We start from the raw sequence: 12906 nt of genomic DNA, 5'->3' as shown, positions 1-12906 counted from the left end.
TTATTATTATTATTATTATTAATGTTTAGCGTTTTGTTTTATTTTTTTACGCGGTTTTTGTGGATTTTTATATCATTGACATCTTTGAATGTCAGTTCGTTGTTTTGTTTAACTGATGTTAATTTATATGGGTTTTTATCTTTAGTTAAACGTTGTGAAATTTTTATGTACTTAGTGTCGCCGGTTTTGAATTCTATGGGTTTTTCGTTATCTTCGTTTTGTTTCTCGTATTTACTTTTTCTTTTGTTTAGTTCGACTTTTACTGCGGATTGAAGATTTTTCGATTTTTCCGCGATTTCCTCTACGTTTGTACATCCCGAATTATTGAATACTACATTTCGCGGTTGGTTTTTAATAGCGGAGTGAAAACTGTTGTTGTAAATGTCTACCGCGACGTTAACTTGATCCGAGATTGGTAAATCATTAAATTTTGCATTATTTGTCCGAAAAATTTCGATAAGTGTGGAATGGAATCGTTCCACGATACCGTTTGAATTTGAACTACTCGCGAAATGTATTTCGATTCCTAAGTCGTTGAGAAAACCGATGAAGTCTATCGATCTGAAAGCAGGTTCTTGGTCACTCACAATAGTTTGCGGTCTTCCGAATTGTCTAATGTGTTCGGTTATCGCTTTTTTGATGTCGACTATCGTTCTACTTTCCAAAAAGATTGCGTTTGCAAACTTCGAGAACGAGTCAACTATGGTAAGCCACTTTGAACCTTTTAAGAAGAAAATATCAATATGAACTCGATCGAACGGTTTGTTTCCAAAAGTGCTTTTTCTTATCAAATTTGGTGGCTTCCTGTTATATTTGGCTTTTTTGCAAATATCGCAGGAGTCAATGAAAATTTTGATTTTTCGTTCGAGTTGGGGAAAATAATGTTTTTGTATTATTTGATTTTTGTTTTCTTTGATCCCTCTGTGTCCGTAGTTATGCGTGTTTCTAACAATTTCGTCCTGTTCCTCGTCTACGCGTACATCATCTAGAAGGATTTCTGAAATGAAAACTTTATAGGATCGATTAGAAGAGAAGTGTTTCTTGTATACTTCTTGTACCAGTTGGATAAGCGATATGGGGACTCTAAGGCAATTTACGCCTCTTGGGTTTAGAGTACGTTTGAGATATTCGACGATTTCTTCCTCGGTGTAAAGATTTTTAGTTATTGTATGCCGGTGATATTTTGGAAATATTTGTTCGTATGCTGTTAGATCAATGTTCCCGATCTTGAAAATAATCTGAGTTCTAAAAGTATTTATCGGCTTTTCGGTACAAGGGATAAAATAGTCGTCGCTTGTATCTGCTGAGTGTACTGTCATACCATCGCTTTCGTCGTCTGATGCATCATCTTCATGTTCGGAGGGTTCAACGTCAAGTGATGATTGAGAATTTGCGTTAGCATCTAGTTCTCTTACTCGAGATAAAGCGTCGGCAACTACGTTTTGCTTTCCGGGTTTATAAATTAATTCGTAATCAAATTCTTCAAGTTTCAGTTTACCCCTGATGATACGGTGATTAGCGTTGGTAAAGGAAAAAGTCAATGGTTGATGATCTGTAAACATCTTGAATTTTCTTCCGTAGAGGTACGGTCTGAAATGATTCACCGCCCAAACAATCGCAAGAAATTCTTTCTCTGTCGCTGAGTACCTTTCCTCTGTTTTACTCAATGTCCGCGAAGCGTAAGCAATTGGCCTATCTTTGCCTACAGGGCCTTGGGATAATACTGCGCCGATAGCAAAATCGCTTGCGTCGGTTGTCAAGATGAACTCTTTGGTGAAATCAGGGTATATCAACACTGGATCGAGAGTCAAAAGTTGCTTGCATTTTTGAAAGCATGCTTCGGTTTCAGGTGTAATTTCGAAATCACAATCTTGTCTTAAAAGTTTTGTCAATGGTTTCACTATTTTGGCGAAATCTTTTATAAAGCGCCTATAGTAACCCAAAAGTCCTAAAAATTGACGAATTTCTTTTTCCGAACGAGGTGTTGGCCATTGTTGAATGATTTTAATTTTGTCATTGTTTGGTCGAACCCCTTCTTCCGAAACCGTATGTCCTAAGAACTGAGTTTCCTTTCTAAAAAACTCACATTTGTCAAGTTGTATTTTCAACCTAGCATCTCGAAGTCTTTTGAGAACCTGAGCTAAGTTGTACGCGTGTTCCTGAAGTGAGCTGGAATAAATTATAATATCGTCCATGTAGACGAAGCAACACACCCCAATCAAATCTCTTAGAATGCAATCCATGACTCTTTGAAAAGTAGCCGGTGCATTTTTTAAACCGAATGGCATACGCGTGAATTCATATTTGCCACCGTTTACTGAAAACGCCGTTTTTTCCATATCGTTTTCCTCCAATTGAATCTGGTGGAACCCAGAGACTAAATCAATGGTTGAAAAATATTTGGCTTTTCCCAATTTGTCTAAAATATCCGTGATTTCCGGGATAGGATATTTGTCGTTAATTGTTTTCTCATTTAGCTTTCGGTAATCGATAACTAAACGAAATTTTTTCTTTCCTGATGCGTCCGATTTCTTCGGAACTACCCACACAGGTGAAGTGTAGGGCGAAATCGACTCCTTTACAATTCCATCTGCTAGCATTTTCCGAATTTGTTCTTGTACTTCTCTTTCATACACATAAGGGTATTTGTATGACTTGCAATGAATCGGAATGTTGTCAACAGTTCGAATGTTATGTTTGATTTTATGTGTGAACGTAAGTTTGTCCGTTTCCACATATAAAACTTCCTTGTGTTCTTTGATCACTTTCTTGAGGGCACTTTTTTCTTCCTCGTTCATGTGTTCATCTCGAAATGCATAATTTGTGAGGTCGACGTGGTTCGGTAATTCGGCCAAGTCGAACGGGTCATCTTCCATATTTTGTTTTCGCTGACTAAGCGCATCAACTCTGTTGTATGAATCGTTTCCAATTTCAATCTCGTTGGAATTAATTTCTATCGGTGCATTCGCGTGGTTATGCACTGCTATGAAAGCTGTGTTGTTTGAACTTCTATATAGGCCTGGTAACATTGTAAAACGATCATATGGTTTTTCTTCACTTATGCAAAAATCGCCGTTTAGCTGTGTTCTGATTTTCACCATTTGAAATCCTTGCTCTGTTAGATTGATTTTATGGTTCTCCGGAAATTTTTTTAGCATATGAAATGTTTTCTTGCCAATTTTCAATGAATTTTTGCTGATATCAATTTTGGCGTTCAAGTCTCTTAGGGACTCGTAACCAATTAGCCCATCAAAAAACTTGTGGAATTTGAAAATGTAGAACTTTAACTTTTTATTGATTTGGAATGGGTCGAAAGAAGCTGATTTAGATATTGTATGGGTGCCACTGATGTTTGTAACCTTAATCCCTGTTTCCGTTTTGCAATTTTGGATATTAACATGTTCCGGAGAGATATAGTTTTTATTCGCTCCAGTGTCGATTAAAAACTTCATTTCCCCTTTCGTTGTATTTATCGAAACGTACGGAATAAAATTATTATCTTTTACCTTTTTATTGCCTCTGCCGCGCCCACCAGAAAATTTAGTTCATCATCGACGAGAACGTCGTCGTCGTCCGAATCTAGTATTGCATCATTCAGCTGCCCGCGGGTGTCATGTTCCCGTTCGTTCGCCTTAGTGCAACGGCATTCTGTTTCAGGGTCGTCGTTGTGGTTATTTACCTCCGTTCTAGACTTAGCGGTACGCATTGAGACGTCGTCGTCCGCGTTTGGTTTTGAATTTCTGAATTTGCCTGAGCCGCTAGGTTTGTTGGTATATGGAGGATTGAACTTGGTTTTCTCCATCTGGTTGTTTTTAATTTCTGGATATTTGCCAGCTGAAGGGCCTTTATCCATTCTTTGCCTAAAAGCGGCGTTGGAATGCTGTATTGAAATGTCTTGCGCTTCTTCTAGTGTTTTAGGCCTGTAACTTCTCACGTACATGGAGAGTTGTTCCCCGTTCAAGCCGTCTATATAACGCGTTAAAGTCATGAGACTGATCAATTTGTTAACAGCCTCAATGGATGATTTGTAATCCGTCATCTGAGCGGCGGATGTTTTAATCGCGGTATCGATTGATTTTAGTTTATGATAATATTCGTGTAGTGTTAATTTGCCTTGGCGGATGTAAAATAGACTTTGTATGTGTGAAGTTATATCTCTTTTGTCGCCAAATGAGTTCAGTAATATTTCTTTAATGTCCTCCCACTCTTTTGGGTTGCCGGAAGCTATCAAAACTTCTCTGGCGTCCCCGGTTATTTTTGATTTTATGACGCGGATGATTTGTTTCCATTTAGGGAAATCATCCTCGTATTCTAATAGGTCTTCCAAGGTTTGGTCGACATCCTCAACCCATGCGAGGGTTTCTTTCCTGTTTCCAGAAAAGGTCGGAATAATTTTGATTTGGTCAGGAATGCTGAAAGTTTCCGACCGTCTACTATTTAGAGAATTGATCGTGTCGATCAATGAATTTTGATTTTCGGTTAATTTCTTAACCTGGTATATTAGTTGCTCCTTGGTGATTTCACCTGAGACTTCACCGCTTGACTTGACGTCCGGGTTCATTTTTTAATTTAACTTTTTTTTGTAATTAATTTCAGACGTTAAAATATTGCTTTTCCTAAGAGGTTTTAAAAGATATCCTCTCTTTTTAAAACTTTAGGTGTGGCGAATATTGACGACTTTAGTATTTAGACAAATGTAAAAACTTTGTCTGTTTGTGTGTGTGTGTGTTTTTTTTTTATTATTTTACCCTATTCCGAGGGTCACTTTTGTTCACTTTTTGTTCACTTTTATTCACTTGAGTGGAGAAAAAAGTTTTCTACTTACAGTAGGATATTCTGCATCCTCCTGGAGTTTAAGGTATCCTGTAGAATCCTGGGGGTTGGTTCGTCAAGTGGGTCCTTCTTCGTTCCTGATGCTCGCAACTCGGTGGTTTTCTTTCTCCGATGGTTTCCCGGGGCACCAGCTGTTCACTATGAACTTAACTCGGTTGGGTTTGATGCACTACGAATCACTTTTCGCGACACTACTTCCACTTTTTTTCCAGACTGCGCCAGCTTTGCGAGACTTCGCCGAGACTTATAAAAAAAAACATTTATTCAAAAACACTAAACCTAGATTCTACAATTCACACTTAAAACTAAAGTCATTTCACTGTGCCCTAGCCTTTTTATCACTTCGTATACCTAGCGTCAGCGTTTGCCATCCGGTCCGTTGGTGCGTCGTCGGTCACGTTGTCTCCGTTTCGATTCTGCTGCGTTGACGATTGCGTATCGATCGGTGTCACTGCCGGTCGATCAGCCAAAATCCAACCTGTTGGTTGTTGCTAAGCGGTGCATGCCTATGATGATGAATGTGTGGCACCGCCTGGGTTGTACGATCGGTGCGGGTTGTTTATGTTGATGGACGAGGAGCGCCGCCTGGGTGTAAGGGGCGGTGCGGTAGCCTATGTTGGTGGAAGTGGGCGCCGTCCGGGTGTAACGTATACATGAGTTGCATATATAGAGAAGAGAGAGAGAAAGTAGATAGAAAAATATAAAATAGGAAGAAAGGAACGGGCCAAGGATTGACCTTCTGCATACAAATCAGCAGCGGTAGCTACTAGACCACCAAGCTTGTCACGTTATTCCGTTTCTTGGGTAGTTCTAAAAGTAGCCTCTTATCCGTACTTCTTGTTACTTGGGCAAGGTTTAAGCAAAATTGTAGCACGGTAGTATCTCGTCTAGTGGAGCGAAAGCGTGCTTTTATTTTTAATCAATGAATTGAATTCAACCCAAGACCACTTTATGAAGAAGGCTAGCAGTACTACTGAAAAAAGGGAGTCATTTTTAGCAGCGCACTCCACGGATGAAGGTAGAACTATGTATGATAACGTGAGTGAATCCTCGTACTCACACCAGCACATTCTTACAGTTTAAAATTCCATACCTTGAACTCAACAATATTTCATCGAAGCTCACCTCTAATCCTTTGTTTTTTTCCTTATTTTTTTCAGGTATGTAAACTTATGAAGCTAATCATTAAAACGAGTCAGGTAAATACTTCTATCTTGGTATACATACCCGAGCAGGAATGAATAACTGACACATAACTGGAGCATACCAAAGTCAGGTATCATACCAAAACCAGGTATTGGTCGATTGTCCAGGTATTGAAAATAACTAATTTTGGTATTTTGTAGGTATTGATAGAATACCTCAACGCGTTATTATTTTGGTTTTGAGGACTGATTGAGGTATTATTCATTTATGGAAAAATCACTATTTGTATGGAAAAATCGCCGATTATTATTTAGGTATTACCATACCTGAAGCCATTATTCGCGTGTTATGCACAGGAAACACATCAGTTATTATTTTAGGTATTTTACCTCTTATGCAGGGCTTCTTAATACCTCATTCAGGTTGTAGGTATTCGTTTTTCCATACCTGAGTTTGTTATTCTTCAGCTATTTTCTTCTGCTCGGGTAGTGATTGAAAAATCAATAAGACAAGTAACTTGAAATTCTGATTTTAATCAAAATCAACTCTGAGCCACTGTCACCTTCCTATATTAACTGGAAAATGCAATATATCGCCTTTTGGCTATCAATTGGCATTCCACGAATAAAGCGAACCTGTGCCCAGACATGCTGTAGCATTCGGACATGATCTGCTGTGGACGAGCGATTGCATCATCATTGTTTCTTACTCTATTATAAGCAAAGCAAAGCGAAGATAACACATCGTACTTGCTACTCCGTGATGGACCAGCACAATCGAAGATGTACAGAGAACCAATGCATGGTGCTTGGGACTAGTCTACACACTCTCAATGTGCACAATTCGAGAGTTCAATATTTGAAAGTCGATAACGGCGCCGGCCACGTCCTTACGGTCATCGGGAAAGGGAAGGAACGTTGGTTCGGCAACCGCTGTTGTTACTAGAAACCGTGAAATCCACAGCATCCCCACGGTTGTCTCGGGACGGAGTATTTTTGTCAGTAGAGTAGGGTAAGGTGTGGATCTTAGAGTCACCTTTGGTAGGTGATATGATCCACTAGTTATATAAAAATACACGTTGCGTTCTTCATCACGAATATGATTTATTTGATCGCGATACCACCCCTGACAATAGTAAGGGTAATGCACACGATGTTCGATGAATATTAAACGCGGGAGCGCATTGCATTGATCGTTTATTCAACCCTGAAAACCGACCTTCCCACGACAATTATCGCGCGGTTCTGATCCCGGATTCCACACTTGAGTTCCCATTACTTTTTACATGAAAATCGTCCGCCACTCGAAAAGTCTCGAGCAACTCTGATTCCGCATTCCACTCTCGCGTCCCCATCACACTACCGAGAAAACCGACTGACTCACGAAACTAGTCGCGTGCTTCTCATCATTCATCATTGTTTCTTACACTATTATAGCACCAAAACTTATGTCCTGAAATTTCCAAATAAATATAAGCAAATAAAATCCGTTGGTTCTTCGTACAAGGACTGCTGATTTGTTTTGATATTGGACAAGAAACGGTCGTCCTCCCTGGTAATAGAAATACGCAAATATTGAGTCAGTCTGCCGGCCACTTGCACAGGTCGCCACCAGCTTAGCCTTATCCGCCACGCATTTCCTGTTGTCTGGCGGGATGTGCCAGGCGATATTCGTACTTGGCTCCCAGACTGACTGCCTCAGCAACTGCCGTGCGGCCTTACACTATGGTTTAGGTTCAGCTATCAGACCTGAACTCTAGTTGGCTGTTTTGTCTTCCAAGTGTGATTGGGCATTTAGTCGTGTGGCCCCGTTTGGCGTGCAAATCAGGCATTTTGGTACCAAGTTGCACTTCTTCCTCTGGGATCCTCTTCTCCGAACTTCCTGCAGAGTTTACTCCTATGCTTACACATCCATGGCATGCAGCTTTGCACTCGAAGCACGCCTCTAGCGGCTCATATTGCGGGCACACTGACTAGCCATACTGGGAACTAAACCGCGACTATCTGAGTGCCTGCAGGGCCTTTTCATAAGCGTATTGATACACTTGGTGCATGGATCTCGCACTGTCGCTTAAGGGTGGCTCCAAGCTCTTCGGTGTCAGTAATCTCGTCCAGTTTTTTTACACTGGCGAATCGCCTCCTCCGTCAAGGCTCTTACCTCTACCTTCTCGTCCAGGGCTAGTGTTTTGCAGGAGATTCCCTTTCGCGCCACCTTCTTCTTCAACATCAGCATCATTTCTCCCGTCCTGTTACGCCGGATGCTTTTTACATCCGCGCATAGCGACGAGAGCCGATATTCACCTCTCATCGTCATCATCACCTTGGTCTTGAAGACAAGCGCGTCACCCCTGTAGCACTTGCGGGCTGGCCTCCCTTCTCGGGTCTTTCTTTTTGCCCTACCTTGATTCAAAGGTTCTCCTTCTTCCTGTAGGTCAGGGGTTTTCAGACATTTTGACTCACGGTGCACTTTTTGAAAATAAATCGCTCCGCGGTGCACATGTTCATGATTGTTAAAAAAACAATTCCAAATTCGTCAAAAAAAAACTGTCGAATTTTTCATAGCAATTCCAAGGTGCATACACTCGTCATTAGTTTTTCCCCCACCAATTATGACACTGTCTTACGTTTTTTCATCACTTATCGGAGCATAGTGGAGTGACACAGTTATTCTACTTAGAATATTCCTTGCTCAGAATTGATTATGTTTGGCTACGCAGTCATTTATTGAACAAACGACGTTCTTTATTTGCCCGACGTTTCGACTCGGGGTTTGTGTCGAAACGTCGGGCAAATAAAGAACGTCGTTTGTTCAATAAATGACTGCGTAGCCAAACATAATCAATTCCACAAAATCAGTCGATTTATCATCAGCTTGCTCAGAATGTGTCTGGAAACTTTCAGACAAGATCTTTTTAAATACTGAATGAAATCTTGAGTCGAATTGGTGGTGTTTTGTTATTAGGAACCTCGGTGAAGTCCTTCCAAGACTACTAAATTATTTCTAGCAGTAGCGTCTCGCAACCTCTCTTTTTACCTCTTCAACGACTCTAAAATTGGAATTTGCGGAGAATTCAGGATCCGAATCAAATTGAAAACAGACGGAAACGACAATTCTCGTGATTTTCTACAAACTACGAGCTAATTTGATGACAAAATTCAAGAATTTACGTTCTTTGGACAGGTAGGTTTGAGGTTAGGAAATTGCCACCAGAAAGTTTTTGATAGACGTTTTTCCAAGATTTCTACTGGATTTCTGAAAAATTTCTAGCAAGACACTTGGCAGCTTTATTTTCAGAACTTATATTAGTAAGATTTCTTCTGAGGTTTTTTTGGCGCATTCATTGAAGATACATTGCAGATGCCTTGTAGGGTAAGTACTTGTGAACATCCATTACGAGTTCTTGGAAAAATGTGATATTTATTAGGAAAGTTTTGGCAGACTTGTTCCATCATTCTTCGCGATCTGAGACGGTTTTTGCTGGATTCAAGGATAACTCGTCGATTGGAATAATGGAAATATTACTCTAAGTCAAATTATTTTTCTTGAAATAGGTAATAAATTTAAATTTTAAATTAAATATGCACTTTTCTGAAGTGCTGCGGTGCACTTGTCATGGCTTCGCGGTGCACCAAGTGCTCCGCGGTGCACGATCTGAAAACCGCTGCTGTAGGTTATCCGCCGTTGGTGCCTGTTTGGCGCTGACCGCCCCCTTTGTCTTAGACGGTCTACCGTCATCTGAGCGGACGCTTCTTGACCCCAGCGGGCCCCGCATCTATGGCAGGTTTGTGCCATGCAGCTCGAGCTACACGCTCTTTTCCACGGCTCCAGCGAGCTGCATGGTCGTTTGGGTCATCGTCGGCTGTCCATTTAGGTGGACCGCTCTTTTTTGCATGCATCGACTGTGTTTTGCTCCTTGGCCAGAAGGTCGTACTCCTTCTTGACTTGTTGATGTTATTCCACCCGCTGGTATACCCGATCAACATATCCAGCTGCTCGGCATCTACCAATATTTTCGGTAGCCTACTTCTGTTGTGGTTCAGCGCCCGCTAGAGGCTTGCGTCGCTTATCTATGCTTCCCCCTGTTGCTGCGTCACGTGCACCTCCTGACTGATCACTCTTGAATACTCCAACGTACTCCCTCATCTATCATGGTGGCGCTCTCACCAGGTCACCTCTCTTGAATAGGTTAACCATCGCTCCCTCTACCTCGCCGCTCGCGCTCTCTTTTGTATTGGTTTGCAAGAAGCCATGTCCGTTGTGTCTTTCTTACCCGACATCTCCACTAGACAGAAATGTCTTGCCATTTTGCTGGACAGATGTGTCATGACAGAAATGTTCTCTCGCTGTTTGCATGGGAAGCAGCGGTGTTGATAATTTCTGTTACGTTTTCTCTTTCTGGCAGCAAAATGGCAAGACATTTCTGTCTAGTGGAGACGTGGGGTAAAGCCGCTCTCCCTGCCAATGCAGTAGTCGCCAATGGTTTCCACCAGCGGGTAACCAATTGGTCAAATTTTTAGCGCAAATCGACATTCGGTTCTCCAGATGTTTGCTCATTAAAATTCTAGGTGTAGCAATGTCATATCTTCATCCATACGATAATCTGGAAATTACTGGCATCATTGCTGATGTATCCGAGGTACGCCTAGCTGGTCTGAAGTACTTTTAGAAGCGGGTGTGCTGTAAGAAGAGGCTACGAAAGGCCATTTTCTTCGATGTGGCGCAATCGTTGAATCGTAGGCTATTTTTCTTCATCAGTTTGACGTCGTGAATAGGACAGCGGTCGTATTTGTAATAGAGTTGTGCGTAGAGTACACTCAACCAAATAACCTTAAGATTTCCATAAGGCCCAACTTATGAAACGGCCTTTAAATAATTCATAATGATTCGGATGAATTTCATAAGGTCACTCTACCACGTAAAATCGTCTCACAGCGTGGCTTTTATTCATGTTTAGCAACAAGGTATTCTCAAGCGTCGGTAGCCGTGTGGATAAAAGGCGGGTTCGGTGATCCCGACGTTCATGGATCGAATCCAGTCTGCATCATTTCAAGATTTTTTTTGTTCTTATGAAATTTGTCATAGCAAGCACGATCAATTTTCATAAGGTATTCTTATGTCATCCATAAGAATTAGTTATAGCAAATTTTCATAAGATATTTCGATGAATTACGCTAGTTTTTTTCGCTGAGTGATACGTCTTGACCATCATCACTGGTTCCGGAGTGAGGTCCAAAGGTCCATGTATCAACATATGCGTACGGTAAACCACGGGGTAAGATTATTTGATTGAGCTTAAATTTTCAATTAAATAGAAACTCTTTCATCATCGAATCCACTAAGACTTTCCTCCTGTTAATTAGGATTATAACAAACCCCGGATTAAAGAACAGCTGCATATTACCTTTCCAATCGAATCAAAGCCAGCTCATTAATCCCCATCCTCATGCCGAAGTCTTTGTCCTCGTTCGCTTTTCCCTTATCGAATCGACGGGACGGAGCCGTCGATTGTGTTGATAGAGAAACAGGTTTTCATTAGTTTCACTAGTCGTCCATCGACGTCGCCGCCCGCGCCGCGCCGGTTTCCAAGATGTGGTAAACCGAAGGTACATTGTAACGCACAATAAAAACGGAAACTCCGAAGAAGCTCATACACTAACCGTTGACTGGCTGCTGATTCGATTCGCATCTCGTACCTACTAAGAGAAAAACCAACACTGCGCCACCATCTTTTTTCATCTATGCTGATCTCTTTCGGCGTGCGCGGTATCATCATCGGCGCTCTATTGTGAATGGGGACATCATCAGCGTCCGTCCAAGTCCGGCTGCTGCTGCCACTGCGAGAAGAACGCAATTCCACGCGGTTCGGTTCTCGGTCGTCGTCGTGGTCGGTTCAACGGCTGATTTTCTACGCGCGCAGCACACGTTTTCAGCGCTGATGATGAAGCTTTATTTATTCTGACGAGATTTGTTTGTTTGTTGTGTTTCTCTCTTTTTTAATATCCTCATCGTCGTCGTCGTCGCCATCGAGCAAACTCGCGACTGTGTTTGTATGTATGCAAGCGGGACTGATTTTGAGATTCGAGAAAACGAGAACGAATGGTTTTGTTTACTCTCCACGTACGTCGCCTCCGTTTCTCCTCCCACGTCAGATCCTACCCAGCACGAAAGCCCTCTAGCTCTTGGAGCGTCAACTGTGGGGGATCTTTTCTTATTTTGCTTGGCTTAATCAGTATATGCGATAAAAAAAATCGTTGGCCTGTCTCGTTATAGCCACCATGCTTGCAAGTGAGCTTTATTTTCCTTCCAGAGCCGATTTTCGCCACATCGCATAGCATGCCACCGCACCGCGTCGTTGAGCGGTCTGTTATTGCTGACTTTTCTCTCCGCTTCGCGCGTTGCCGTCTTTTTCGTGTCATTTTTTGCATACATTTGTATATTTGTGCAATAATCTCAAGTAAACATCCCGCGTCGCAGCCATAACAAAGCTATCCAATTTAGTTTTGCATAAAAATTTAATCAGCACCAGCATTCACGACCACTCGCACTGTCGTCGCTGTCTTCTGTAGATGGAAGAACTCGCACGTGCACTCAAGTACGTCTCACTACTCAGCAGCGCTCAGTGAGTTCTTCAACGTAGTGAGAGGTGAAACTGGCGTAGAACTCGAGAGTTGCATTCGACTTCGGCATACTACGATCACCACTTGAACCGCACCGCTGCACGGCAAAGGCAGCATCAGCTTTCATTATTAGATCAGCGCGAGCCGAACTTTCTCATACATATTTGCTCTTCAATCATTAGTCCCCAAGTGTGTTTGCTTGCTGCACATACACCGGGAACCCTGTTTCTCTCTCTCGCACACTACCAACCACCCACACATTCTCGAACGCACATCGAGACAACAGAAGAAGACGCAGAGCTGCCATAAA

The 12906-nt window shown here is 41.8% G+C and overlaps 1 protein-coding gene across 4 annotated transcripts in view; it reads left to right on the top strand.

The window, feature by feature from the left end:
- Positions 1-6524, top strand: part of LOC134288198 (methylcytosine dioxygenase TET-like) — a 459242-nt gene extending 452718 nt beyond the window's left edge. For 3 of the 4 annotated variants that reach the window (XM_062852236.1, XM_062852237.1, XM_062852238.1), the window contains exon 6: positions 5994-6523. In XM_062852236.1, coding sequence (XP_062708220.1) covers positions 5994-6074 — 81 coding nt within the window. In that variant the 3' untranslated portion in view covers positions 6075-6523. Of the gene's footprint in view, positions 1-5993 lie in introns of all 4 variants that reach the window. The other variant, XM_062852243.1, reaches the window with a different exon arrangement.
- Positions 6525-12906: the final 6382 nt, after the last annotated feature.

Source organism: Aedes albopictus, chromosome 2 (genome assembly GCF_035046485.1).
Source record: "Aedes albopictus strain Foshan chromosome 2, AalbF5, whole genome shotgun sequence".
Taxonomy (NCBI): domain Eukaryota; kingdom Metazoa; phylum Arthropoda; class Insecta; order Diptera; family Culicidae; genus Aedes; species Aedes albopictus.
This window is presented reverse-complemented; position numbering and strand designations above follow the sequence as displayed.